Source organism: Danio rerio, chromosome 8 (genome assembly GCF_049306965.1).
Source record: "Danio rerio strain Tuebingen ecotype United States chromosome 8, GRCz12tu, whole genome shotgun sequence".
Classification (NCBI taxonomy): Eukaryota; Metazoa; Chordata; class Actinopteri; order Cypriniformes; family Danionidae; genus Danio; species Danio rerio.
The window spans coordinates 49,977,328-50,004,552 of record NC_133183.1 but is presented as its reverse complement, the minus strand read 5'-3'; the positions used below and the strand labels follow the sequence as shown (position 1 = coordinate 50,004,552).

At 37.0% G+C, this 27,225-nt stretch overlaps 1 protein-coding gene across 1 annotated transcript in view; it reads right to left on the bottom strand.

Moving 5' to 3' along the window:
* si:ch211-158d24.2 overlaps positions 1-26,356 on the bottom strand; it is an 81,676-nt gene extending 55,320 nt beyond the window's left edge. The window contains exons 1-2 of the mRNA XM_684205.11: positions 25,735-26,356; positions 6,095-6,293 (exon numbers count right to left, since the gene is read on the bottom strand). Of these exons, the coding sequence (XP_689297.6) occupies positions 6,095-6,293; positions 25,735-26,179 (644 nt within the window). The 5' untranslated portion in view covers positions 26,180-26,356. The remainder of the gene's footprint in view (positions 1-6,094; positions 6,294-25,734) is intronic.
* Positions 26,357-27,225: the final 869 nt, after the last annotated feature.

Below are 27,225 nucleotides of genomic sequence, written 5' to 3'. Positions count from 1 at the left end.
CGGCTTCAAACGCACCTCAAGTTATGGTTATGATATTCAATGTGAAGCTGCTCTCTCTAAAGAATGAAGGAGATGTTATATGGCTGTTAGGATATGCTAATATATTGGATTTATATTGGCTGTTATAATTTCCCGGAGGAGCTCTTGAGGTATGAACACAGTAGGATACCAGCCGCAGCAGACCAATGATTTCACAGACTAAAGTGAAGCCTTACAAATACAGAATAAATATATTATTAAAATCTTTATTATTAAGATCTCACAGCATTAAAGCATTATGACTATAATGTAGTGGGGTTATCATATCTGAACAATGACTGACTTGTTATGCCGGCAGCTAGCTCTCTGCAACTCTCAAATGGTCGCCCACTGAAGCTAAGCAGGGCTGCGCCCGGTCAGTACCTGGATGGGAGACCACATGGGAAAGCTAGGTTGCTGCCGGAAGTGGTGTTAGTGAGGCCAGCAGGGGGGCGCCCAACCTGCCCAACCTGCTGTCTGTGTGGGTGCACACACACACAGGCGGGGACGCTATACTGCTCAGTAAGCGCCGTCTTTCGGATGAGATGTTAAACTGAGGTCCCGACTCTCTGTGGTCGTTAAAAATCCCAGGATGTCCTTCGAAAAAGAGTAGGGGTTTAACCCTGGCATCGAGGCCAAATCTGCCCACTAGCCTCTGTCCATCATGGCCTACTAACCATCCCCATATTCCAATTGGCTTCGTCTCTGTCTCCTCTCCACCAATCAGCTGGTGTGTGGTGTGCGGTCTGGTGCAAAAAAAATGGCTGCCGTCGCGTCATCTAGGTGGATGCTGTACACTGGTGGTGGATGAGGAGATTCCCCCCCATTGTGTAAAGCGCTTTGAGTGCCCTGAAAAGCTCTATATAAATGTAACAAATTATTATTTATTATTATTATTGTTATTATAGTTAGATATAAACTACTTCCACAGATGACAATATGAGAGTAAATGCTTGGGTAGTTTTTAAGAAGGTATATAACAGATCATATAGTCTGACCTTCATAAGGTGAAGCTGAAACATCTGATATGCTGCCAATAGCTCAATTGTAACCACAGAAATGCACATTTGTCTTTAAAGATTTAATTTGCTCTTTTGGAATAGTTTTCTCTTTTGAATATTATTTAGGAATGATTGCTGTATGCAAATTGGGATGCAACTATTTGTCTTTTTGGGCCTGCTTGTCCCATGAAAACAATCGAGGTTCATTCTTGTGTGTTGCGTTATCTTTGAGCTTCCAGAAGAAACAAAGATATTTGTTTGAGAGCAGGTATGGCCAAGCATATGTTTGTTTTGCTGAATAATGCTTAAATACACAACCTGAAAAAAGTATTGGCGCCTATCCAAGTTTTAAGAACAACAACTAATAACTTGCCTTCTAGTTGATCATTTGGTATCAGAAGTGGGTTATACAGTATGAAAGGCAAAGGCCTTTATATTATGCATATTTTACCAAACAAAAATTTGATCATGTCTTGATTTTTAATTATTTAATTAGGGTAGTAAGGTCTGACTTTGCTTACACAAAAGTCTTGTCACTTAACAGAAACAATGTACAGTATAGAATATAAAGTCATGGTGCAGTGGAAAAAGAATTAATATTGTGTATGACTCCCATGAGCTTGAAGGACTGCATCCATACATTTGTACATCTCTGCAATGACTCAAATAACTTATTAATAAAGTCATCTGGATTGGCAAAGAAAGCATTCTTGCAGGACTCCCTTTGGATTCTTTGGATTCATCTACAATGCCTCCTCCTTCATCTTACACCAGCTATGCTCAATAAAGTTCAGTCTGGTGACTGGGCTGGCCAATCCTGTGGTGGCCGAAGTATGAGAAGGAGCGCTATCCTGCTGAAGAATTTGCCCTCTCCTGTGGTTTGTTATGTAATAGGCAGCACAAACATCTTGATAACAGCAGTTGATGTTGCCGTCCCCATGCTGAATGCAAGCCCAAAACATAATTTTTCCTTTACCAAATTTGACTGATATCTATGAGAATCTTGAGTCCATGTGGGTTCCAATAGGTCTTCTGCAGTATTTGTGATGATTGGAAAATCTGCCACTTTTCTAAGGCCGCATTTACACTGCACTGTTCAAGTGACTCATTTTTTTTTTCTCCCATGTGGCACAGATCGGATATGGCCCATGTACGTGTAAGCAGGAACAAGTTACATGAATTCTGATTTACTCAAATCAGATTCAGGCATTTGTAGAAATTTATCCAATATGAATTAGATCTGTGCCGTCGTGTCTGCAGTGTAAGCAAGTAGATCGGATTTTCACCTGTTAATGCATGCCACGCGTCATTAAAAACTAGAGGTGTCAAAATTAATTGTTTCTTCGGTGCACCGCGATGCAGACGCGGACAATAAGGTATCGGTTCAGTAATAATCATAACCAGTTATTAAGTACTGACGTCACTTATCTCCTATGCGCTCTGTCGTAAGGGAGGTGAGCGCGAGTATTTACAACACTCAGCCAACTCAGAAACTCAAAAACCTCTTACCCTAAAAAGATCTAAAGTGTGTTTCCTACAAAAAGACAAAGCTGGTTGTTTCACATCTGTCTTTATTTTTTTTTGCTCCGTTTAAGCTCTCGCAACATGCGTTTAGCCGGGAGAGCTTGCGCTGAGAGGAGCTCTCAGTAAGGGAGCGTCGGAAAATTGCTTCTTTTTTTTTCTTTTTTTTGCGTTTTTCTGCTCCGCTCCGCTCAGCGCGAGCTCTTCCTGTTGTGAAGACTTAAGTGTGTGTTTGCGTGTGTGTGTGTGTGTGTGTGTGTGTGTGTGTGTGTGTGTGTGTGTGTTTGTTTCTTTGGTGCTGTCTATGTTTGTGTATGTGTTTGAATGAGAGACAGTGTGGTACTGTGTGTCTGTGTGTTTATACAGACAGCTTCCCACATAGCAAAATTTCTCTGGCCCAGCTCTGGCCCACACAATCAGGTTTTGCTTGGCCCACATGCCGCAGTGAAATACGGTACATGACTGGACCAAATCTGGCTTCCAGACAAGGGCCAAACACAGACCATATCTGGGCCAAGTCTCAGCCAAGTTAATAACTCATAACTGGGCCTGAACTGGGCCAGATAGGTTGGTGTGTCACTTTTGCAATGAAATTGATAAACCCATGGAGTGATGCGCTTTAGGCACACTATGGGCACGCTTTTTCTCAAAGTGACCTGATTGGTGGAATTTTTATTCTTTACTCAAAAATGATTTTAGTGTATTTTAAATGTGGGTCAATACTGGCCAAACTCACATGGCCCACTTATCAAATTTTTAAATCTGGGCCAAATACTACATTTTTCTTCTGGCCCAAATCTTGTGTGCCGCCTTAAAAACGGTGCCACCTCTGCCAAACCCGGGCCATGTTTGGCCCACATGCTGTATGCCAGTGCCAGATGAATGCCTGCTGTGCCAGCTTTTTGCCAAATCTGGGCCAGAATTCTTTGCTACTAGGGAATTGTTATAGCCTCCCCCCTAAAATATAACACTGTATATGGAAAGCATCATCAATGCACCGTGATGCACCGAGATATCGTATTGAACCGAATCGAAGGCATGATAATCGTAACCGAACCGAACCGTGAGACCAGTATAGGTTCACACCTCTAAAAACCATAGCGAAAACATCAAGTCTGACACTTTTTTTCAGAACAGACTTCAGCAGAGTCCCAAACCTTAAATCTCATACACGAGGACTTAAACAGCTTTTATATTGTCATATAGCACAGGTGTTTGAGCATGTTAACGAGAGCGAGAGAGCGCAACGTCCGCCACGTGACCAATATAAACTAAAATTTTATTTTCATTTTAGTTGAATGGACTTCAAATAGAGGAATGAAAATCACCTAGATTTTATTAAGAATATTTTTATTTGCATTCTAAAATCGTATGTGTTTTGAAACTATACAAGACTGAGTAAATGCTTACAGAAAATGTATTTAGGGGAGAACTAGGCTTCTAAAGAAATGCTCAACTCTCTGCTTAATCCTGCCATTTGTTATGGGTTCTAAAAGCCAATTACTTAGCCATCTCATCCCAAAACAAAGCCTAGATCAACAATCTGCTTCCTGCAGGGCATGTCATTAAATTAGGCTCAATACTCGGCATGCCTCACTACGGTGTAAACCCACAAATAAATTAAAGCACGGCAAAAATATGCCAACAGGAACTGATACTGTAAGTCCTCGAGGTCCTTCAGATATGGGATTGAGCTAATCTGCCCGATTATCTGTTTAATTAGCTATACTGTAGGGAGAAAATTAGCTTAATCTGACAAAAACTTCCCTCTGGGGACATCCGGCAACATTCCTAAAGAAAAAAAAAGATGTTTTGAGAGAAATAGTTAAAGTAATGTGTTTAATAATTCTGATTAATGGATTCAGATAAAAACTAAGTCTTATTTTGTGTAATGTTTAATGGACAATAGACACATTGCTAAAGGATTCTAATAGACTAACAAAAATAATAAATTCTAATAAAAAGAAAAAAAGATTCACAATTTATAATGAAATGTTTCACAACCTTCAAAATTAATTTATTTTAAAGCCACTGTGAGTTATGGATGTTGCACGAAAACTGACAATTCCAACCAAGTAAACTACAACAACAAAACAACAACAACAACAACAACAATATTAAGGGTGTCACGATCCTCCAAATCCTCGATTCGATTACATTTTCGATTCTAAAGTCACGATTCGATTCGATTTTTGATTATGAATAATTAATTAATTAATGACCAATTAATTATTTGTAGCCTATCGTTTAAACTACCTGACCTGCATGGTCTTTGTTTTACCCATAAACAAATCATACAGTAAATGAATATAGGCAAGATACACACATAATTACCACCTGTCAATCACTTTTTTCTGCGGTATTTGTAAATAGGCAGTGACCTGTGTCGTTATAATGGCGTCGGTAAAAAAAGACGCACAACCAACAGGAACCAGCCAACAGTATCTGAGGTGTGCGCTAAAATGACTAAGTACAAGTGAGTGAAAGATTGAAGCAGTCCTCTGACTGCCTGGACCTGCTGTCTCGAGCGCATGGCTGTGTATGCATCTGTGTCTGTGTGGTCACGTGATGTGCATTTTCAGAGGTAGAGAGGAAGGAGGGCTGCTCAGAAATGCTACACGCCACTGTGGATGTCAAATCGTTGTCGTTCTAAAATCCCATTTAAAACAAAGACAGTGTAAACAGGGGCTGAGTACTTTTCGCGAGCGGATTTGCAACAGGGCTGGTGGAAGATCGCGATGTCGGTGTTGTCTATCGGACGAACCGTATGTAATACGTACATAGCAGAGCTTGCAAAACTGAGTTTTTTTTTGTCGACAACACGAACGTTGTCAACATAACTCACTGGTAATCCAAAATGCTTACACACCGGCGACTTCATTGAAAGAGGAGAGGGTTTAAGTTCTGTTGACGGGTCTCCTGCTTCTGCAGTTTAACAAGCACTTCAACAAGCCTGTTTTTTTCCCGCTTGGCAAGCCAAGCTGACGTGACATGGGGGCGTGGCAGCATCGACGATTCTATTTTTTTATTCGATAATCAAAATTGAGCATAAATTTCTATCGATTTCAATTAAAAATCGAAATCGTGACACCCATAAACAATAACAATAATAATAATAATAATAATAAATGCTGTTATTTTATATAAATTAAAGAAATCTTTTATCACTGTTTTTAATAAATAAACAAATAGATAAACAAATTGTCACCAAAACCCTAGAAATCCAGGCTTCAAAATCGGTGGTAAACATCCACCCGGACTACAATTCTGTCACTTTATGGACTACAAATCCCTTCATGCACCTCACACACATCAGTTCCGGAATCGCACAGCTGGGAGCTGATCCAAGACTGATTACACAGGCTACAAACACATTCCCACAGTTTGCTGAGTCTTGTTAGTCTGTAACACCACAAAGCATTTCTTTGTCTAAGTCTTTCTGTGTTTGATCCTTGCTTTCTTTTACCATTTATATTCATTTTTTGCTGCCTGTAGGTAGTTTAAACAGGCAGAAACAAGATTTTGAATGTGCATAAGAGGAAAATTTCTCTCACCTGTCACAGCTGGTGCCATGGGCCCCGAAGGAGTCGCATGCGCAGGGCAGGCAGCCGATGGTGCCGTTGGTAAAGTGATCTTCCTCGCACTCTTCACACTGCAGGCCCGTGTAACCCGGCATACAGTCACACTGACCCGTCTTACGGTCACACTCGTCAGGGTCTGACACTCCTTCACCACTGCAGTTACACACCAGCTCTTCATAGATGAAACACACAAAAAGAGCAGCTTATGAATTTTTGACAAGCAAAGAGGGGGAATGCTAAGATCATCAAATATTGATTTAAAGCTCAGTCAAAGTCTACCTCTAAAAGACTGCCTAATAGATGAATGGAGAAAGACAGGGGTTTTTTACATATCTTTTCTTTTTTCTTAACCCCCACAGGCCCTTCAGAACTGCTCTACTTGTAGCTTAATTAATCTAACCTCATTTTATGCTGATTACTTAGTATAATATATTACTTAACATCACTGGATTAACGTAAATAAATTAGATTTCATGAATAAATTAATTAAGGGTTAGTGTCAGGTTAAAGTATATGTACTGTAACAATTATAGGTTTAATACAGTTTAATTCTCAAACTTTTTTTTACCAAGTACCACCTCAGCCAAAACTTTTCTCTCCGAGTACCACCATGATGACTAGTATTGAAATACAGTAGCGTAGTAGGCCTAATTAAGCAGCTACAGCATCGCACAGTTCAAAAACCAGGCAGATTAATTCCTTTTATTAGGAATATGTTATAAAGTCAGCCACATTAGACATTATAAATAGTTTGAACATTAACTGTACTTGCGGACAAAAAAAAAATCACCATTTAAATTAGAATGTGCATTTAAATTTGTATTAAAATGTCACTGTTCTTAAAAAGTAAAAAGAAAACTGAAGTACTTGTAAAGTATTAATGTATAGCCTATTTATCAAAACCTGGAAATGTTGCTTGGACCTGATAAACAGACTATGTCATATATATATATATATATATATATACAGTTGAAGTCAGAATTATTAGCCCCCTTCGATTTTTTTTCTTCTTTTTTAAATAATTTCCAAATGGTGTTCAACAGAGCAAGGTCATTTTTACAGTATGTCTGATAATATTTTTTCTTCTGGAGAAAGTCTGATTTGTTTTATTTCAGCTAGGATAAAAGCAGTTTTTAATTTTTTATGAACCATTTTAGGGACAAAATTATTAGCCTCTTTAAGCTATATTTTTTCTTGATAGTCTACAAAACAAACCACTGTTATACAATAACTTGCCTAATTCCCCTAACCTGCCTAGTTAACTTAATTAACCTAGTTAAGCCTTTAAATGTCACTTTAAGCTGTATAGAAGTGTCTTAAAAATATCATTTAAAATATTATTTACAGTAATCACGGCAAAGATAAAATAAATCAGTTGTTAGAAATGAGTTATTAAAATTATTATGTTTAGAAATGTGTTGAAAAAATCTTCTCTCCCTTAAACAGAAATTGGGGAAAAAATAAACAAGCGGTCTAATAATTTAACGGGGCTAATAATTCTGACTTCAACTGTATATATATATATATATATATACCGTTTTTTTTTTTTTAAATCAAGGTAAAACTATGTGAGGGTGTGCACTTTTGTCTTATGTTTGTTTTTGAAAACACTATTGGTTAGATTTAAAGAAGGGTTTACCGCAGTGGTTCGCTAAGTGATCTGACAAGCCCCGCCTTCTTGTGAATTTGTACAAGAAGGACGTGTATCTGAAATGTACAGCAAAACGTACCTCTAGTAACATATTTCAAATTTGAAAAATAAAGACAGCACCCTCTTGTGGATTTGCTATCTAAAACATGTAACGAAGTTGTGTATCTACAATTTCCTGCTGAAAAAAACAGCTTAAACCAGCCTAGGCTGGTTGGCTGGTTTTAGCTGGTCGACCAGGCTGGTTTTAGAGGGGTTTTGGCCATTTCCAGGCTGGTTTCCAGCCATTTCCAGCCTGGTCTTAGCTAGTCAGGCTGGGAGATGACCAGCTAAAACCAGCTTGACCAGCTTAGCCAGGCTGGGAGCCCAGCCAAAACCAGCTATGTCCAGCTTAAACCAGGCTGGTCAAGCTGATTTTAGCTGGATTTAGCTGGTCATTTTCCAGCCTGACCAACTAAGACCAGGCAGGAAATGGCTGGAAACCAGCCTGGAAATGGCCAAAACCCCTCTAAAACCAGCCTGGTCAACCAGCTAAAACCAGCCAACCAGCCTAGGCTGGTTTAAGCTGGATTTTTCAGCAGGGTTAACATGGGCTAAATAAAGAATAACTTTTATAAGCTTTCACCCATACAGCGTTCAAACATAATTTTTTTTTAATGCAGCACTGCTACTGAGTAGTAGATCTCTCCTTCAAGTTCAAGTCCGCTACGCATCACAAAGCTCCATCTTGCTGATCTCCGCCAGCTATAAAGAATCAGTCCAGCCTGATTCTCTGATAACTCATTAAGCTGTTATTACACCAACAGATCTTTAGTCTGCAGACCACAGAGGAAAAGCACAAACTCATTGACATTAGGTCCCAACATACTAGCAAATTCCAGCTGCTGAAAACAACTGAAGCTTATGTAATTGCAAATCTATACCAACCACGATTCAATCAAAAAAGATTTTCCAACCATATTTGTTTGATATTTAAATATTGATCAGAATTCAGTCTGGTAGCTATTTGGCACAATATTATTGAGCTGACTGACAACATGCGGATATGACCCCACATGAAAGATACTTCAGTTATTTATAGTAAATACTATAGTGTTTTGAACCACACTATAGTAAAGTACTTAAATGAATCTGTCGTGGTAATTCAATAAATGCTATGCTAATACAACTATAACAATATAAACTAATTAGCCATTACTAAGTTCTTTTACAATTATTGTATTAAAATACCACAAAAAAATAAAGTATACTACGTTTGTTACATTTTATGAATTAACTATATCTAATACTACAGTATGCTATAGCAAGCAGTAAAAAGACCATTAAATAAGAGTAAATAATATAAGTTATACAGTATAGTAAACTGTACTACGGTGTTGGGAGTAACTCGTTATAAGTTACACGCGTTTCGTAATAATATAATTTTTTTTTCAAAGTAACGAGTAATCTAATGCATTACTTTTAAAAATAAGTAATATAATTTAAGTTAGTTTTAAAAAAAAGTAACGTGAGTTATTGTTTACCTTGCTTAATTGGCTTTTACAAAATATATTGCTGAATAAAAATTACCTTAGTCAAGTTGAATCACTCACTCAATGACAGAACGTGCTGTGAGGGAACAGACACTTGGTTCACACTGATCACCATCATCAGGTCTCTTTTTTTCACAGTAGGAGAGTCTGTGTACTGTTCCAGTAACTGAATAACTTGGGATATTGGTTTATTACGAATGAGGGGGGTATTTGATATGTTAGTACTTACTAAAGACGGCAACCGTTTAACGACAACTCCGTTCAATTGAATGAACTGGTTCAATCAGTTTACTTAGAAAATCCAATTAAACAAACAATTCATACGCGTAGAATGAAGTGTAGATTATGTGTAAGTAAGACCCAATCCCAATTCTTCCCCTTAGCCCTTCCCTTTTCCCCTATCCCTTGTTTTGCGGGTTCCCGTGAAGTGGTAGGGGTGTCCCAATTCTCTTTAGCTTGAAGGCGTAGGGCTAACGCCCCATTCACAAGGAGCTTCAGCATCAACGCTTGATAGAAGGCGTGTCTAAAGTTGGGGCTGACACGATCGTCATAGCAGAGTCAGCCAATGAAATTAGTCAGCAATAGGCCACTGTCTGAGCTGATGTATTTGCATACAGTGATTTGATTGGCTAATGCTTCCATCAGCGCTTGAAAAGTTAAGCAAGTCGCAATTTTTGCAGCAAGCAACGCCTCTGAAGCGACGCCGACAGATCCACAATGCAGTTCGGCAACGCCTGACCCATTTAAAGTGAATGGGAAGCATTGAAGCTGACGCCCCATGTGAATGGGGCATGAGGGCAAGGGGTAGATACCCCTTTAAAAGAAAATTTTCCAGGACCACACTCGAAACCAAGGGGTAAGAAAATTTCCCAGAATACACCAGCCACAGCTGCACCCGGAAGTAAGGAGATCCACAAATTAGTATTTTTTGTCATTATTACGAACTTTTACGACAAACATTTTTTATATATATTCATAACCGTGTTCGTGTTTTACCATCATGCTTAAAAAAAAAAAAAAAAAAAAAACCCTAAAACAAAAATCTATAAATTTCAATCTAAAGTCTATAATAATAACTCTTGTATAGCAGTCCAGCAACATCCTGACACTCGATGACACTCAAATACTCTGAAAAGTCTAGTGGCTGGGAATGGACTTTTTAGAGTCTGCTATAATGTTAATGTTGTTTTGGAGTGTTTACGCTACATAGATGAATATGGCCACTGTGTAAATACACAGTACAATTACAATCATATTGCCACATTAGATTGTTATGATAAAATCATATATGACTTCACTGATTTCCTGAAGATAAATATCTAAAAATAAAGCAACTGGAACAACTACAGCAGTCACGATCATCTGATCTGTGCAGTTGTTGTAGTGCTGTTCCAATTGTTAGAGGTAAATTTTGAAGCCCTTCCCCTTAACACTTGGCCAAGGGGAAGTGGTAGTGGTACAAAAATAAAATTGGGATTGGGCCTAAAATTCTTGGCAACAACAAAAAACACGACATCGGAAAAAAAAAAAAACACACAAAAAAACCTGGATGCAAAGCACTACACCCGCACCCCACCTCCGCCTAAACAACAAATGATTGACATCAGTTCATGTTCTAGGTAAAACTATTTATTTGACTCAACTAAAAAATTGGTTATCGCTTTTATTGTTGAGGAGATGCAGCCACTGTCTACTGTAGCAGTAAGTACATTTTGTAATAAAGTAAGATTTTTTCTCGTTTGGGAAACGATTTACACATTTGTTAAAGCCAGGTGAAGCAATTTAGTCAATGTATAAATCTCAAAGATTTTTTTATTCTTACTGTTCATTTTATTATTAAATATTTTAAAGGTTTAAAATCTGTTTTTGCCTTAATAAATTATTTCATGTTAGTAGGCTTTATACTTTTAACTAATAACACAAAACATTCAAAAGTAGCAAACACATTGCTTTACATGCTTTCATTAATCTGTATATACAGCTTGTATAGCTCTGGGCTCAGAAAGTTCTTAAAATATAATTTTATCCAAATTTTTTTTTAAAGGAAAATAAAGGTGTAGTTTATATAGCATGCCTATAGCCAGGGGGGGTTCGGGAGGTTCGAACGAACCACCCCCCACTGCCAAAAGGTCCAGAATTTGTCCGTTTAAGTATTTTATGTATTTTAATATTATACTATATACTTATTATATAATATATTTAATATCTATTGTAGTAAAGTGTCATTTTACATAACTGTGGCCAACTATGTCGAATCCCATGGAGCGGAGTTCTCAGCCGTCAGATGTCACTGCACAGCAAAAGGCGCTAATCTCGTCACGTCTGTGTTTTTGAGGCTGTTTGGTCACTTCATACGTTTTATATAAATCCGATCACTCAAACCACTTCAGAAGGTGATCTGGGATGCATTCCAGATGAAACTAGACATGCCCAATTATTTTTTAGACAAAATTAATAAAAATAAAATAAATTATGACCAGCAGAAAATCTGCACCTGGGGTGGGCCGAGGTAGTTTGAAAGACCCACCCCTCACTGACAAAGGTCTAGAATTTGTCCCACATGAGCTCATTTGTCCTATTTTGACTGCTATGGCGTCATAAATAATGAAAATAATCCACCGAAAAAGGCTTTGAGACCAAACGGAATCCTCTGTCAGCTGTTGCTTTGGTGGGACTATAATCTGATGTAAGAGAAGTCTTCTTTCAATACTGTATTGTTTTTAAACAGAAAAAAAAATTTACAGGTAACTTTTATTCTAAACCTTGGACCTTATTCCTGAAATAAAAAATGAGCAATAAAAAGGTGTGAAGCACCAGGAGCAGACCACATTCAATTAATTTGAATATACTTTGGCTATTGTGGATATCCAGGTATTTTCAAATGTACTTTTTTTTTTACGAAAGAGACTAGAAAAATTCTGAATTCACAACTCATTATTATTGTATTATTATTATTATTATTATTATTATTATTATTCATTCCTTTTCTTGTCGGCTTAGTCTTTTTACTAATCCGGGGTTGCCACAGCGGAATGAACCGGCAACTTATCCAGCAAGTTTTTACACAGAGGATGCCCTTCCAGCCGCAACCCATCTCTGGGAAACATCCACGCGCATCCACACACACTCATACACTACGGACAATTTAGCTTACCCAATTCACCTGTACCGCATGTCTTTGGACTGTGGGGGTAACCAGAGCACCCGGAGGAAACCCACACGAAGGCAGGGAGAACATGCAAACTCCACACAGAAACGCCAACTGAGGCCGAGGCTCGAACCAGCGACCCAGCAACCTTCTTGCTGTAAGGCAACAGCACTACCTACTGCGCCACTGCTTCACCCTATTATTATTATTGCTATTATATTTTAATTATTATTTTTATCAAAATAGCCAAATTGTGACTGAGGACAGTTGAATGTGCAGGCCAGTTTGTTTTATGTCAAATAAATGATAGTACGCTACAGTTTTTTTTACTTTAAAACTTTATCAGATTCCTATTTTTTTCTAATGATATAAGATATTATAAAATTGTATTTAAAAAAAAAATAGTCGTTTTAATTTTTCTTGATTGCAAATTTTTGTAAATATTTTTTGTACAAAAGTGTGGTTAAGATGAAATCTGACTAGCTAATCCAGCAAAAAAAATTTCACTAAAATGCAGGATTTAAATCTCCTAGTAAAATAGAAACTGAAGGGTATAACCGCAATAAGATCCCCTTTTTGAGAAAAAAGAACCACCCCTTTTACCAGGCTGGCTACGGCCCTGTATAGGTAGTTGTTAAATGCAGAGCTTCTCCATAAAAAAAGATGAAAAACACCTGTACAATTTGAAAGAGATCAAACCTCAGCTAGATAAGGAAAAGTAATGTAACGCATTACTTTCCATAAAACGTATACTAAGTAATGCAATTAGTTACTTTTTTGGGGGAATAACTCAATATTGTGATGCACTGCTTTAAAAAATAACTTTCCCCAACACTGCTGTACTATATGGTTCAAAACACAGTATTTGCTATAAATTACTATAGCATTTTTTTGTGGAATGTGGAATGACTACAATAGTCTAGAACCTACTGTGTGTTTTAAAATGTTATTTTTCTAATATTTGTTGTTTTTTGTGACCGAGACTGATTTGTCATTGCCTTTTCCACATAAACACCAAAGCATGCTAACTGCTAAGCTAACCGCTAAATCTGCTAACCGTTAGGCCACAGCTCCTCTTATGCTTTATAATGATTGGATGTGTTTGATCTCAAAAGCATAGTGGGTTATATTTGTGAAAATGTAAATGTGAAGGAGCATATCTGAATCAATCTTTCATGTAATACATGTTTTTATTCATCACTCTTTGTTCACCAGCGTGTACCCGAAGCAGCCTCTTATCCCCCTGAGGAAACGGCTTATTCCCCTTTGGTGGGTCAATTAGTTCAGAGGACACAAATCAAAGCCAGAAGAGCTGATAGAGGAATAGTTAATGCAAACATTATAATTCTATTATCATTTATTTACTCATGCTGTTGTGAATCATAATTTTTTTCCAGTGGACAAGAAATGTCACTTGTTAATCTCTAGCAAGCAATTAAATTAATGGATACAAAGGCTTCAAGCTTCAATAAAGAAGCAAACACATCACAAGAGGTGTCCATATGCATTGTGTTTCAAACCATGAAGCCATTTGACAGTTTTGTGTGAGGAGTATCTGCAATTTAAGCTGTTATTTAATGGTAATCCAGTGAGTGGTAACCGGATCAGCGAGTGAACTCAAGTGAACCTGAGAATTAGATCAGTCTGAATGATGAATGAATCATTTAGACTGATTTTGTGAACTGGATCAACTGATGCAATGAAATGATTCCATTTAAAAGAGCTGTTTGTTCATAAATTTTACTTTTTAAGGAACCCATTTACATAGTGTTTCACAATAGAAAAGAAACTGAGAAGTTTGACATTGCATGAAGGTTAGTAATTGATTATTGAGCTTTATTTTTGGTTACAAATACTACACTTTAAATGTTCAATATTTTTTAAAGGATGCATTAAATTGATCAAAATTGAAATTAAATTAATGTCTAATGTTAAAATGACATATTTTTTGTCTGACTTGTCTACTTTTGTCTTGTCCTGACTTGTTTTGTCTAGTTTTGTATTGTTTTGTCCATTTCGGCTGGTTTTGTTTTGCCCATTTTTTTTTTTACTTTTTTTAAACATTTTTTCATTTTACTTTTTTTCTGTACTTTTGTTTTGTTGTGTTTTGTTTGTCTAGTTTTGTTTGTCTAATTTTGTTTTGTCGAGTTCTGTTTGTTTGTCTAGTTTTGTCTAATTTCGTTTTGTTATGTCTAGTTTTATCTGGTTTTGTTTATTTATCTAGTTTTGTTTTGTTTGACTACTTTTGTCTAGTTTTGTTTGTCTAGTTGTGTTTGGTCTAGTTCTGTTTTTTTTTTTTTTTTTTTTTTGTCTAGTTTATAGCATTTGTCAAATAAATGCTGTTTTTTTCCCCAAAATGTTTAAGCAGCAATTCTTTTCAATGTTGATAATAATAACAAATGTTTTTTGAGGACAAATCATCACTTTAGGGTACATTTACATTTGGAGTCAATGATGAATAACAATTCATCACAGTCAAAACAAAACTGTTTACGGTTGTCACCGACTCTGTCCCAGTTATTCCACTCGCTGGCCAGCAAAGGCCACCATCTCCGGACTTTTAGCATTACCTCATCCACTTAAACTGATTGCGCACACACCTGTCATCGATCCCATTAATTACCCACGCTCCCTGATATAAGCCACGCTCAAACACCAGTTCAGTGCGATGTCTTGTTCTGCCATGGCTAACATCTCTGAGTGTTATTCCCTTGCCTGATCTCCTGTGTATTACCCTGGACTGTCTCTGAGTTGCCTTCTGCCTGCCCCGAACCTTGCTTGAATCTGGACTCTGAACCACGCTGTCTGCCCTCGACCCACGCCTGATATCTGGACTCTGAACCATGCCGCCTGCCACTGATCCATGCCTGTTATATCACCCTGTGTTTGTCAGCCGCCAGCCCTTCGACCATATTTGAATACTGTTGATGTGAGTTCGCACTTTAGTGCGTATTTTTTGATTGAACTGTGTCTATTAAATACTGCAAATGGATCCCTCCGTGTCAGGCTCCTCGTTACATTGGTGTGTACATAATGCATGTGCGTGTATTTGTGCATGTATAATTGCATGTAAATATAATTTATGTATGTGTGTACTTATTTACATAAGTATACACATAAAATATGTAAACACAAAAATATATTTTGTATGTGATTGTGTTTCCAAGACAACAATGTACTACAAACTTTCATTTTCCTTCAGCTTAGTCCCTTATTTGTCAGGGGTCACCACATGGGAATGAATGGCCAGCTATTCCAGCAAATACCTTACACCCTTCCAGCCGCAACCCAGTACTGGAAAACACACACACACTATAGCCAATTTTGTTTATCCAATTCACTTACGCTGCATGATTTTGGACTGTGGGGGAAACCGAAGCACCTAAAGTAAACACAGGGAGAACATGAAACAGAAATGCTAACTGAGGCGACAGTGCTAATCAATGAACCACGATGCTCCCATCCTAAAAAAAACTAATATTTTTCTTTCGTATTTTTAAAAAGCTCCACAAGCTTTTTTTTTTGTAATTTGTAGTTCCTCCTTAAACACTGACGTTGTAAAAACGGACAGCCAAACACAAACCATTTTCATTTTCTTGTTGCAAATGATGTCATGTAAACTTCATAAAGATCAATGTCATTAATGACTCCATAAAGATCATGTGACACTGAAGACTGGATCAATGGCTACTGAAAATACTGCTTGTCCACAAAATGAAAAAAAATCTTTGTTTATTTTGATCCTACTTAAAGTAATAATAATAATAATTTCTTTATATGGCGTTTTTCTGGACACTCGTTTTACATATTTTGGGGGTAAATCTTCTCATCCACCACCAGTGTGCAGCATCCACCCGGATGACATGCAGCCATTTTTCGAAGGACGTGAACATCTCATACTCCCTGAGCAGCATAGGATCCTCATAAATACTCTGGGGGGCGTTAGGACCCACACAGACCACAGGTTGAGCGCCCCCTGTAGGCCTCACTTAGGCCACTTCCAGCAGCATCCTAGCTTTCCCATGTGGTCTCCTATCCAGGTACTGACGGGGCGCAGTGTCAGGACTCCTGGCTGATCAGCTGGTTCTATGTGTTTTGTTTGTATTAGCCACATGTTCCTTTGTTTGTGCTCCTGATTGTTTCTCTTCACCCCCTCATTCGCATTCATTTAGTTGATTTGTTTCACCTGTCTTTGCTTATTTTCTGCTCATTAGCTCTCCTATTTATTCTCTTTGTTTGTGCTGTTCTGTGCCAGATTGTTATTTGCTTCTGACCCTGCAACATCAAATATAGGTGAACTGAATGGTTTTAGTTAACCTTTTTCTGGTTGACTCCAGGACTCTCCCTACCTTCCCAGCATCTCTTGTGCTGCCTGAATTTATGATATCCTGGACACTGGCCTGGTTCTGACCTTTACACCTGCCTCTGTTTCTACTGGGCAGTCTTGTTTTTTTTTTTTTTTTTTTTTTTTTTTTTTTTTTTTTTTTTCTGGTTATTTCCAGTCATTCTCCTCTCAACTGTTCTAGCAAAGTCTGCAAGTATTTTCTTTTGACATTTTTTTTTTGTTTTTATTTTTTGGACTAAATAGTTTTTTGTTCTTTCTATTAGACTGAGAAGACATTGCCTTTGGAGGAATTTTTTATTGTTTTAATTTTGTCATTTTTGCTTATGGACTGATCTGTCTGAAATTTGCCTTCTACAATAAATCATTGTCTTCACCTGCTTTTGGGTTTTTTTCTGTTTACTGGTCCTAACACGCAGCCCTGCTTGGCTTTAGTGGGCGACCATGTGAGATTTGCAGAGAGCTCAAACTAAATAAAAATGTTTTTTTTTTTTGTTTAAAGAAATAAGGCCAGGCAAAAATAAAATAAAAAAAGATCCTATTCCTTACGTCAAGTCAGTTTATTCAAATAGTGCTTTATACAAATAAACTCAACAGAGAAAAAAGACAAAGAAGAATGTAGTATAAATTTTTTGGAATGACAATTTTCAGTACATCACCCGTAACCTTTGATAATAGTTAAAGATACAAATATGAGTATTTTTCTACCAAAAAACCCTTTGCTTCACTTCAGAAGTCACTTATTAGCCTACTGGAGAGGTAGAGTACTTTAAAAATGGATGAATGCACTTTATGGTGCTTCAAAAACTCAGACACCATTCATTAACTACTAAGCTGGGAAAAGCCAGGATATTATTTAATAAAACTTAATCTGAATGAAGAACAACATTAATGATTGAAAAAAAAAGACCTTAAAGGAATAGTTCAGCCAAAAATGATTCCGTATTTTACATAAACTTAAGCTATCATTTCTATATGCAACAACTCCACTCTTGTGAACATTTGTCAGTTGTCAGAAGCCAGTCATAATAAAGATAAATATTGAATATTGATGACTTTTCTTTTAAATTTACCTTCACTGGTGTTGTGTGATTTAGTTTTATGGTGGGTGTTCTTTTTACAGCTTGAAAAACTAGTGTTTAAAAACACCATTCACTGCCATTACTGCCACTACATTACTGGCGCATCTTTACTGTTGCCGAATATTTTAAATGTTTTTTGACATAAAATACATTCTGTAATAAAATATATTCTGTATATATTCTTGAAATAAAATTGTTGCTTTTTTACCCAGACAATTAAAAAAAGAACATATTTTAGAGCACTAATCACTACCGTGAAACCATGATGTTTTTATCCATAGTTATCATAAAGTCAGAATCTCATACCACCCATGCCTAGAGTGAGCACGTTTGAGCAATATTTTAGTTTTAAAACGGTGTTTAAAAATGAAAACGATCCGCGTCCACACTGGTGTTTCACTCAGCGTTGCTGAACAACTCTCCATCCATACTATGCACATCATGTGACCACACACCTGCATTACACGTGACTGAACTGTAGGCTACTTAATATTGAAGAAAACGCCCCAATCAGATGTCTGCAGCCTGTCAGACATCTGATGATGTCAAATGATGTCATGTAAACTTCATAAAGATCAATGTCATTAATGACCCCATAAATATCATGTGACACTAAAGACTGGATCAATGGCTACTGAAAATACTGCTTGTCCACGACATGAAAAAAAAAAATTGTTTATTTTGATCCTACTTAAAAAAAGTAATAATAATTCCTAACCTTTATATGGCGCTTTTCTGGACACTCATTTTACATATTTTGGGGGTGAATCTCCTCATCCACCACCAGTGTGCAGCATCCACCTAGACGACGTGCAGCCATATTGCACACCAACTGGTTGGTGGAGAGGAGACAGAGTGATGAAAGCAATTATCATATGGGGATGGTTAGGAGACCATGATGGACATAGGCCATCATGCCTCCTTTCCAGATGTCTCCGTTTTCCCCCATTCACACTAAGACAGAGCAGCAGCGTTTTAAAATTAAAATGACCTCTTCAGTATTTTCAAAACGCCTAGTTTTCGACACTCGAAAACTCTGGCATAATGTGGACGGAAGGCAAAATATATGCATTTTAAAACTAAAACGTATTAGTGTAAACGGGGCCTGAGTGAAGAGTGTTTCGCTAAAAAGGTATGGGCAGAGACACTCAATCTAGTAGCAAGCAACACCAAAGTACAATTTCAGAGTTGTTTCAGCCATGTTAGCTTGCTGAGTGTTCTGTATTTTCATAATTATTATTATTTTTTGTTTTATAATAAGCTACACTAGCTCCCTAATTGGAGTTGAGCTTGTTTACAAAAAGTAAAAAAATAAATAAAAGGTCTGTTTGCTCTAGAGAATAATAGTGTTAAAATTTAATCGCAAATGCCAGATTTTTCCACTTAAAACCATTACAAATCTTTAATCTTTCTCAAGCACATCAATTAAAAACATAGTCAATTTTAATTTGACCAATGACATTAATAACGACATCTTCAATGTTCATGTAATTCATAAAACTGCTGGTTCATATCAATAAACTCCATTAAGAGCCAGACAATTTTATTTTCATGTGAACCTCTTATGCCTTCATCTCAGAGAACCCGTTCTCCCAAATTTACTGTGGTAGGTCACCAGGGGGCCACCTGCCCGAAAGCGAAAAAAACATCATTTGTATGCGCAGACAGACACACCTTCTAACACGCGGAGCTCTGGAGTGTGCACGTAAACACCTTCTGCCCCTGAGGGGGCTGTGGAGGGTGCGGATAAGAAGCTTACAGATCCCAGTCTGACAGATTATACATACAGCCATGTAAATGAGGCTTCCGACCAGACTCGGCGCATTATTATAATATTCGGAAAAATATTAAGGATGACAGTGCGATTACAACTGAACCATCTGAGAGGATGAAGCTTTGATGTGACGTGATAATGAAGCATCAGTAAACAAAAACATGATTTAAATGATTTGTTTACTTGGGTGTCATCATATATTCAGGGGCGTCTGATGTTAGCGATTAAGGTGAAAAGATAAGGACACTGGATGCCAGACAACAAAAGGATGAAGAAATGACAGAGGTGTTTTCTTCTGTCCATTAGTTCCAGTAGAAATGGCTCTCATCAGACTGCGGTGTAGGGGTAAAGAGAGTTCACTAGGCCATCTAATGCACAGCTGCTGGGATGTAGGTCAGAGCCGCTCACCTCTACAGTCATACTCATCATAAAGGATTTATCTGTTTCCATTAGAATATTTGGGATTGTGTGGTCTGATGGCCCTTTAGGTGCAGTACATTAGAGGAAAAAGGCGCTTAGACTACTGCAAATGCAGTTGAATTAGTCAAAGAAACAAATGTGTATTGTTGTTTTTTACTTGATGTTGTGGAGTATTTAGAGTGGTGCTTTTTATAAATGCAATTGTTGAGTTGAATTAATGTAGAAAATGAAATGAACACTGTAGAAAATGCAGGGTTCCACACAATTCATTCATGTTGTCCCAACACAAATTGATTAAGTTAACTTAACAGATTTAACAAACTTATGTGAATTGAACATTAAAAAAATAAGTTGTCCCAATAAAATCTCAAGGATTGTGTTTCAGGTCATTTTAAATGAGTAGTTTGAATAAGCAAAAAATATATATATAGATACTTTTTTTTTTTTTTTTTTTTTTTGAGAAAAGAAATGTCATTTGATGGAAGGTAATTAAAATGTAGAGGTGTATTCTATCTTTCAAACATTTTTATTTTCTTTTTTTTCTTGTTGTTTTGATAAACTCCCAATGTTATAATACTCAAAATACTGTATATGGAATACTTTGAGAAACACAATAAGAAATTAATTTAAACATTTATTTCATATGCAACACTTGTTGTTGCTGTTAACTGGTAAATTATGTTTTTAAAAAAGTTTTTATTAAACTAACTGAATTAAAGTCAAATTTAAATATTAGACAAAATAAAACACTTAAAACTGCTTTAGGACAGATAATAGAACAAAATACTAAACTTCCCAATAAAAACAAAGGATAATTAAAAGTAATCACTGATTCAAAAAATAAATATACACATAACACTACTAATAATACAAAAGGAAAACTGTATAAAACTTTCAGGGTTCCACACAATTCCTTCATGTTGTCCCGATTAAGTGAACCTAATAGTTTTTACAATTTAAGTGGATTGGACATAAAATTATTATGTTTCCAAAAAAATCAAGAATCGTGTTGTTTGAGCTTGTTTTAGTAGTTAGAACAAGCAACAAAAAATATTTTTGAGTGTATATTATTGTCTTCAAATGTTTCAGGAAATAATGTTTTGTTTATGATAACTAATCATACAACAATAAATAAATTCTGTGATTTGTTTGAAAAGTTTTCATCACATTGCTTTCTAAAGGATCGATATTATTATAAAGGTTTATATAATAAAAAATATTGCTAATAGCAAAAAAAATAACATTATATAATTTAAACTAACAATAATAATAATTATAATAGTAACTATTAGTAGTAGTAGTAGTATTAACATTATTATGCTTCAATTACTGTAGTTGTTTTTGTACTTTTCATTTTGATATTTGGGACCACTGTAAACATTTTTTTTTTTTTCGTATTTCCCAATAAATATCAGGATGTTTGATCTTCCATGACCTTTTTGTTATTTGTTTATTTGTTTGTTTTTAAATGTCCATTCAGTAAATATTACTCTGGTTTTCAGTGCAACATTCAGTTCATAACTGCATGTCAACAATCATAACTGATGCAGGAAATCAATTCCTAAATTCTGTATCCCAGTCTACTCATAATAAAAAAATAATAATATTTTGGGACATTTCTAAATGCCTCCATATCAATATTCACCTAATTCATCAAGCCGTATGCAGAATTGATCAATAGGATTTATCGAAACGGATGCAGTTTTAGCTTCATTATAATGGTTGTGTTATCTTACAGGCTCCCCTAATACTTCCTGTGTCCGAATAAAGGCAGGCTTTGACACGATCCATGCTTTTGTGGACATTGTCTCTCGATTAAAAACCTCACCATTGGAAACAATAGCAGAGGAATGTCTAATCACAATGGAAGATCACTGAAGGGTTCAACTGAAGGGTTATCTGCAGCAACTGAAGGGTTATCTGCAGTACAGCATGCTGCCTGTTTTTACTGATCTACAATGGGGTTCCTCAAGTTATTTCTTGCTATTTGGTTTTGGAAATGTGGCTGAGAGCAAATTTAGCCAGAATGTTATACATAAACACTCTTTCTGTGAGCCAAGGCTTTTCTTTGTCCTCCTGCTGTTCTTTTGCAAGTGATTATAAGTTTCTAAATGCGAACCCAAACATCTAAGCTTCTGCAGTGTAAAATCACAGGAGGTCAATGACCTTTTTGTAAGTGGACTGCGGGTAGCTACCGGATTTGTTGTCTTAGGGATTTGGCACTATTATGGAAAAGTAGGACAAGTCTATAGATATTTCCATATGAACAATTGGCGCACCCAAACGATCATGTAAATGCAAGATTTATGTATCCCTCGCTCTCATTAACAGTGTGACCTGGTTCTTTAACACAGACACACAATGGATAATCTGCGGCCCTCCTATTCTGCCAGCGAGATACTAATAATCAAGGCTCATGAAGTCATTTACTGCTATAACACACAGATCCTAAATCCCTTCATAGAGAAGTCAAAACCATCTGGGTAGAGCAGATAAATGACTGTTTAGGTCAAACATCATGCAGGTCAATCAATGAAGAGTGTGTATGGACGCATTATAATGTGATTTGCCATGCTATGTGATTGGACATACAGACTCTTTGATAAGATAGCTTGTTGCATTACAATTAGCACTGGATGATATGACAAAAATCTCATGTCATGACATAAGTCATCTGATATTGATATCACAATAATGATACATATCATGGTATAGCACCATTTCTGTAAATTGAATTGATTAATAGTTTATATATTGACCACATTCATTCATTCATTTGCTTTTCGGCTTAGTCACTTTATTATTCTGGTGCCACCACTGTGGAATGAACGCAGTGGATGCCCTTCCAGCTGCAACCCATCACTGGAAAACATCCATACACACCCATTCACACACATACACTACAGACAATTTAGCTGTAGCGCATGTCATTGAACTTGTGAGGAAAACCGGAGCACCCGGAGGAAACCCACGCCAACACGGGGAGAACATGCAAACTACACACAAAAAATGCCAACGGACCCAGCTGAGGCTCAAACCAGCAACCTTCTTGCTGTGAGGCAACAGCGCTATCCACTGTGCCACCTTGCAGCCCCATAAATGTAAATTACTATTGCTTTTGTATGCTTTACAGGGCCGATTGTGCGTTTTTGAACGTTTTTCTAATGGCCGCCGACGTTTTGTCGTTTTGCCTTTGCACTCTGTGTGAAAAAGGCACACTACATCAGTCACCTCTTCTTTCATTATCCAATCAAATGAAAGCAGAGGCGGGTTTTCTTTTGAGGTGACAGAAGTGTTTTTGCTGTCAAGACGACTATGGAGATGGTCCCCTTTAACTCTATCAAACTCTATCTTTATGTTCTATTCAAGTCAATTCATGCTTATTTCTATAGCACTTTAACAATGTAGATTGTGTCAAAGCAGCTCAACACATAAGTCCTAGTAAATAGAAAATGTGTCAGTTCAGTTTTCAGAGTTGAAGTTCAGTTTAGTTCAGTTCAGTGTAGTTTAAATTTCACTGCTGAAAGTCAAAAAACTAAAGGAGCAAATCCATCGATGCGCAGCTCCAAGTCCCAAACCAAGCAAGCTAGTGGCGACTCTCTGTTCATTCTTTATTGTTTTGCAGTTCCTGATAATATTATAATTATAACAATATCAACAGCAGCGCTCTTGCACAACACGCAGCTGATTCCGTGATTGAACTTGTTTTTTTTAATGCATCGCTTTCTCAGGACAGAAAAGCACGTACCGTGTGATCCAGCCTGATCTTACAAGGAAACGTATTTTACATTTTGTCAGTTTAGTGGCTAAATCATACGAATTCATACGAGTTCAGTTGTACGAAAATGTACAATTTTAAAAAGGAGGCGTGGCACCCAACCCCACCCCTAACCGCAACCGTCATTGCGTGATAAGCAAATCAAACTAAGTTGTACAAATTAGATCATATGATTTAAAAATGAATTAGCCACTAAATCAAAAGTTACGAATTGCCATGAGATTGCGTTGTGTGATTAGCCCCTTAAAGTACACTCAGAAATGTACTCATTCACATGTGATCATATTTCTCACTTTATTTGAAACTTCAGGGCAAATGTTTGATTAAGAATGTAGAATTAATAGTTTTTTTAATGATGATAATAATGATAAGACAAAAAAAGAATTAAAATGCAAATATTGTACATTGAAGAACTTTTTCACAATGCTGTCATTCATGTTTTGGTCAAAATGGTGAGTAATCTTGGCCTCATATAAATTCTGAAAAAAGTATTACCGTAAACCATATATTTTCTGACACCACAAAGTAAAAACACAAAATATACATAATAGTAAGAGCCTATTGGGAAAAAATAAGTATTTTCATTTATTAAAGAATAAGTTCTTTTCATCATCTTCAAAGTAAAATAACTGAACATAAAAATAGGAGACTGAGAATAATGCTTGTTTTCTAAGGAAATTTCAGATGGCACATAGAGGTTTTTGCATTTGAACACCATATGCCAATTAAACAAATGAAAGGTCTAGTTGTGTTTTAAATTGATAGGGATGGATGGACGGTAGGGGCGTTAAAATTATTTATTTCAATAGTGTATTTGTGCATTGCAGAAGAGGATGAATTAGAGCTGGTTTAATAACAGACCATAACCCATTATGATGTACTGATGGTTTTCTGACATTATTTGTCAAGAAGCTAATGTGAGTAGCATACTATGGTGAGGGACTTCTAACTTCTAACAAAAGTCTATTTGGGCACATTTTACAGCTTGTGAGTTTACTTGGACAGTCAGCAAGACCATGAGAGCAATGTAGGTTCAGACCCCAGATGCATGGACGGATGGATGGATGAATAGATAAACAGGTGAACAACAGATAGAGCCATTGATTGAGTGGGAGGGTGAGCCAATAGATGGATGCACCAGTGTCCTGACATTTTATCCTACCCATCAGATTATGCTACCAACTCTGTATTTGAATGGTTGGGGTTAGGGCTTAAATAGGTTGGGGCAATATTACAGCTTCATATCACACTACTCCACATTAAAATTTACGCTAATAAATCTGATGGGTAGCATATTGTGTGATCAAGATTTGCTACCTACTTTTTTTGAATGAGAGGTAGGACAATCACACAAGGTATGACACCAGCAGATATGGATAGTTAGATAGATAGATAGATAGATAGATAGATAGATAGATAGATAGATAGATAGATAGATAGATAGATAGATAGATAGATAGATAGATAGATAGATAGATGGATGGATGGATGGATGGATGGATGGATGGATGGATGGATGGATGGATGGATGGATGGATGGATGGATTGACAGACTGGCATATAGACAGGTGGATGGATAGTTAGACAGAGAGTCTCTGGCAGAGGCTGAACGTGCTATCGATCGATACCTCATCAATATATCATGTAGCATGGTTATGACTGCTAATGAAGTGATGCTGAGAGGCAGACGGCGGACTGCAGGAATGGTGATGTACAGTAAAAGATTAAAAATGACAGAACGGGAAGCAGAAGGCAGAGGAAAGGCCTAATGATCACATATACAACTGATAAGATCAACCCTCGCGCTTAAATGAATAATCTCATCTCTACTTCATTCCTTTTGGCTGAAACGTGATTTGTGAATTATTCCGTAATGCATTTGAACTCACCTTGAGAATTGTCCGAGGTTGTGCTGAAATCGGGCACGGCGGCTGATCTATCCGCTCTATTATCAGACATCAGCGCGACTTTCATCTGGGTTTCCAAAGAGCTGAGCTTCCTCCGAGCAAACGCAGCCATGTAGCTGGGATTATACGGGGATGGGGTGGCGGGGTCCGTTGTTGCTGGTTTAATGGTGGCTGCTGGTGCGGCGACATTTATCGGGTTTCTGGCGGACGTGATCGTGGGCGCTGGTGTTAATGCGACAATGCCGAGCCGGTGCCCTGAAAACCCGTCCGCGTTCGTTTCTGGATGCTCTTCGGCGACTGCACGAGATTTCCTTATTACTAACGGCAGCGCATCGTAGGAATGAGCCGCCTCGGTTAACCCCATGCACACAAACACGATGAATGGGAAAGCCGGAGATGTAAACATCATTAAGGCAAGCCACCACATAATAATAATCTCAACGCTCCATGAAAACCTCCTCGAGACGGACTTCGCAAGGCCCCCGTCCTCCAATTTCCATCGGGTTATTCCAAACCAGGTGGTTTCCAAGCCGCCCCGATGTAGCCTACTCCACCATATCCGAGAGAGACCCCCTTTTTTCCTCAATGGCTCTGAACCGACTGCAAGGTGTTTGATCCGCACCGACCTGTAGTAGCGGAGAAGCGCATTAGAGTGGCACACTTACTGGCCAATCGGATTGCAGGACGGGATAAGCGCTGAAGTGAGATGTGTGTTTATTCTCACCGCTTGAGCGACGGTGAGATGTCTGATTGGATCAAATGAGACGCATCGAAGCCTCGCTGGCTGGTTCATGCAGTCAGGCGATCATTAAAATATTTTCATTTATAGGCTATTGTTGAATCGGTCGTGGGGGAAAAAGGAAAACGTGTTTCGGAATATTTAAGGACCTTCAAAAACACAGTGTCGTTCGATTCTACTTTATTCTCCATCCACGTGTGCAAACGTAGGCTATTATTATTGCCAAATATCCAAAGGTTGTCTAAAGAGATTATAGCCTACACTACACTAAACATAACTAGTCACAACAATAACAGCCGCCACAACAAAAAAAAAAAACAAAACAAAAAATAATATTACAAATAGTAAATAGTGATTATTATTATTATTATTATTATTATTATTATTACTATTGTTGTTGTTGCTCTTTTTGTTAATGATAATACATTTATTCTATATTTTGACATTTATTATTATTATTTATTTACACAAGATTGAACATTGTCTAGCAATTTCATTCTGTTATTGTAATTTATCATTTATCTTATTTTATTTTTCTTTCTTATTATAATTTTTACACCTTATTATTATTATTATTATTATTATTATTATTTTTATGTATTCTTCATTTTGACTTTATTTACTTTTTTAATTTATTATTATTTACACTTCAAAAAATTACTAAAAGGTACAGAAATATTAGCGGTTTAATCTTTCCTTTCTATTATGATGATGATGAATATTATTATTATCAT